The sequence below is a fragment of the Microtus ochrogaster genome, chromosome 6 (assembly GCF_000317375.1).
Source record: "Microtus ochrogaster isolate Prairie Vole_2 chromosome 6, MicOch1.0, whole genome shotgun sequence".
Lineage (NCBI taxonomy): Eukaryota > Metazoa > Chordata > Mammalia > Rodentia > Cricetidae > Microtus > Microtus ochrogaster.
Window position 1 is genome coordinate 2,795,872 of NC_022013.1, and position 3,782 is coordinate 2,799,653.

The window sequence follows — 3,782 nt, forward strand, 5'->3', positions numbered from 1 at the left end:
TCTCTCTCTCTCTCTCTCTCTCTTTCTCTCTCTCTCTCTCTCTCTCACACACACACACAGACTCAGACACACACATAGAGACACAGACAGACATACATACACACTCACAACATTAAATAACTTTGTAAGTCAGTCATGGTGACACTTGTCTTGAATCCTAGCAATCAGGAAGCAGAGGCAAACAGATTGCTTGAGCTTGAGGCCAGGCTGATATATGTAGCAAGTTCCAGACCAATCAGGGTGACATAGTGAGACTCTATCTCAAAAGAGAAAAACAAAACAAAAAATAAACTAAAAAATTGGATGGAGAGGGGAATATACTCTCAACATATATAAATATGAACATTTTTTGTTTTGTTTTTCAAGACAGGTTTTTTATGTAGCTTTGGAACCTGTGCTGGCACTCGCTCTGTAGACCAGGCTGGCCTCGAACTCACAGAGATCCACCTGTCTCTGCCTCCTGCATGCTAGGATTAAAGGTGTGAGCCCCCACCACCTGGCTAATTATGAACATATTTAAACTAAAAGTAAAAACACATCTTTTGAATCTTAAGAATATTACTGTTTTGCAGGTTGTTGAGATTCTTCTGGAGAGGGGAGCGGATATCACCCTCTGCAATTACAGCAATCAAACTGCAGTCCACGTGGCTAATAGTGACATCCGGAGACAGCTCTTGGCGAGCAAGAGAATTCAAGCTCCCCAAATGCAGCTCCTAAGAAGTTCGTGGCAAGGTGATCTGGAACAACTTCAACACTTGCTGGTTAGTGACAATGATGTTTACTTGGGGCAGGGGTGGACAGATGTGCACAAGACAGATAATGCCTTCACATGCCCAATTCAGGACTCTTCTCTATAATGTATTTGTATTTACATTTAAACTTTTTTATTTTTGCTTTTAATTATGTATATGAATAAGTGCATGTGCGCATGCATGTCCATGCGTGTGTGTGTTTGTGTACAGGCATATGAGTTTCACAGAGACCACAAGAGGATGTCAATCCCCTGGAGCAGGAGTTACAGGCAGTTGTGAGTTGGCCGCTGTGGGTTTAGGTAGCTGAACTCTGGTCCTCATGAAAAGAGTAGCAAGCACTTTTAACTGCTGAGCTAGTTCTTCAGCACCCAAACCTTCCCAAAGAAGAAATTTATTTTTTTTCTTTTCTCTCTTTCTCTGTCTGTCTGTCTCTCTCTCTTTCTCTTTCTCCCCCTCCCTCTCTGTCTCTTTGATTTTTCAAGACAGGGTTTCCCAGTAGCTATGGAGCCACTCCTGGAACTCGTTCTGTGGACCAGATTGGCTCGAACTCACAGAGATCAACCTGCCTCTGCCTCCTGAGTACAGGGATTAAAGGCATGTGCCACCACTGCCAGGCAAGAAAGTTACTTTCAAATGCAATCCCAGAAAGTCTCAGGCGGGAGAGATAAGAAAGACAGAGGACCAGACAGGATGCAAGTAGAAAACAAGATTCTAGACGAACACAGCAACCTATTTCTACCACCACCCCCAACTCCCTATCTGAGAGCGAGAAGTCAGGCAGCACCCCAGGGAAATGATGAACCCAGGAAGACCCAGAGGACCGCTGTCAGCTTGCTCAGAGCAGCTCCCTGGATATCACTGCCATTTGCACAGTTGCTGTTTAGATCCCTTCGGGCCAGCGGCAATTATTATCTTTATCCTGAAAGGGGAATCAGAGAGTTTACACACCGCATAATATTTAGCTGTGGCTAAAGAATTTTAGGGGAATATATGTGTGTGTGTGTGTATGCGTGCATGTGTGTATGTGCATGTGTGTGTATGTATGTTCATGTGCACACGTCTGCATATACATGTGAAGGCCAGAGATCAACCATAGGTATCGTTCTTGTAGTGCCACCCACCTTGTTTTTATTTTATTTATCTCATTTGCCTGGCACCAAGTAGGATAGACTAGCTGGCCAGGGTTCCTCTTGTCTTCACCTCATCAACCTTGGAGTTGTAAGAGCATGCCACCATGCCGTTGTGGGAACAAGCATCTACTGGCCCTAGATAGGGAACTGAAAACAGACCAAAGTATGGATACCACGAAGTCCAACCTGGTGAACCAGTGGGTTTTTCTGGGGCTCCTTACAAGACTGTGGGTGCAGAGTCACTATAGGAGTATGAGCATCTCAAAGGCAGCTGTGACACCAAAGCCCACCCCAGCACAGGTGGCAGCTCAAGAAATCTGGAAACCTGGAGCTCGCTGCACAACCTGCAGGGAGCTCAGCATGTTAGAGAGAATGTCTTTTGGAGTTAGCTCCGCTGGTCTGAACCTCTCCGAGGTGGCTGTCTGCCGTCTGTCTCTTCCAGCAGTGCAGCTCGACTCTGCCTCTTTCTGTTCTGCAGATCTGAAAGTGGCTCTCAGGAGGCCTTAGGTGAATAAATCTGGTCAGTTTTAGGACCTTCCTGAAGCTATCCTGTCTTAATGAACTTCCCTGAAAGATGGAATATTTGACCTCCATTTAGAAAATCCTGTAGTTTTACATTCCTTTAACCGCCTATATTTTAGTGAGCTCCCCTCCAAGATGCACGTTTTGAATCTCAGAGGAAGCTACTATACAACACATGCTTGGATTTTTTGTGCACTATGGGGATCAGAGTTTGGTTCTCATATTTCCATGGCAAGTACTTTGCCGACTGAGATGCTGCTTCAGCCTGAAAATACATTTTTAAAAGATTTTATTTTTGTTTTTAGTTGTGAGTGTCTGTGTGTGCATGAGTACAGTGACCCTGGAACCCAGCAGGGAACTGGATCCTTTGGACCTGGAATTTTAAGCGATTGTGGGCAAACCAGTATGGGTCCTGGGAACATAACTCAGGTGCTCTGCAAGAGTGGTACAGGCGTTTAACCCCAAAGTTATCTTTCTAGTTCCAAGAATATACATATTAAATGTTATCTTTGGGGGTAGCTGAAACTCTCATTCAGATGCTCACTCAAATACACCTTGAAAAACTGTTTGCATAACCAATTTAATTATTAGCAATTTCTCACTTATGGCATTGACCATCAATGAAACTGCAAGACCCATGTGACCTTCCAACTGAAAGAAAATCAATATTGCTGCTAGAAAACAGTTTTTTCTAATCTCTTATGGTAAAGACACAAACAGATCAAGAAATTAGAGCTATCCTAACCAGGTTGAGTTAAAAAAAAATCAAAGGACATTTTCCAAGCTTTTGTTGTACTCGGAGATCGTCTAAAATGCCGTACTTCCAAAGCTGAGGCTTAGAAAGATTTCCAAAGGCAATCTATTTTTCTTAAAGGTAGTTATGTCATGTGTAACCCAATCTCTGTTTTTATAACTGCATTATTTTCCCCCTGAAGATTTAATGACCATACTTCAAGTACCTATTTATCGCCTGGAGCGTGAACCCAAGCTAAATCAAGAGATGTTACATTGATGTGCTGTTGCAATATGACTCTGAGCTCAAAACTCACATATTGGCTCTAGATAATAATAAACATTGATCTATCTCAGAGACTGAGGAAAAATTAACTAATTCCCACAGCGCCCTGCTGAGGTAATATCATTATCTCCATCTGGCCCCTGGAGAAGCTGAGGTAAAGAGTATATTGCCATGGCAGAAAGCGAAACAGAGGTGAAAATTAGCAAGTTACTTTGGTCTAGAAAACAAATAGTTTGTATATTTTTGGCCTTCCCACAGATTTTCAATTCTGATGGTCTGAATTAAATCCTGCCCTCTCCTTTTTCTTTCTTTCTTTCTTTCTATTTATTTATTTATTTATTTATTTATTTATTTATTTTA

At 42.5% G+C, this 3,782-nt stretch overlaps 1 protein-coding gene across 1 annotated transcript in view; it reads left to right on the forward strand.

Annotated features, from left to right (window-relative positions):
• Nucleotides 1-3,782, forward strand: part of Map3k19 (mitogen-activated protein kinase kinase kinase 19) — a 39,521-nt gene that overhangs the window by 5,922 nt on the left and 29,817 nt on the right. Inside the window, exon 3 of the mRNA XM_005348297.2 lies at nt 573-761. Coding sequence (XP_005348354.2) covers nt 573-761 — 189 coding nt within the window. The remainder of the gene's footprint in view (nt 1-572; nt 762-3,782) is intronic.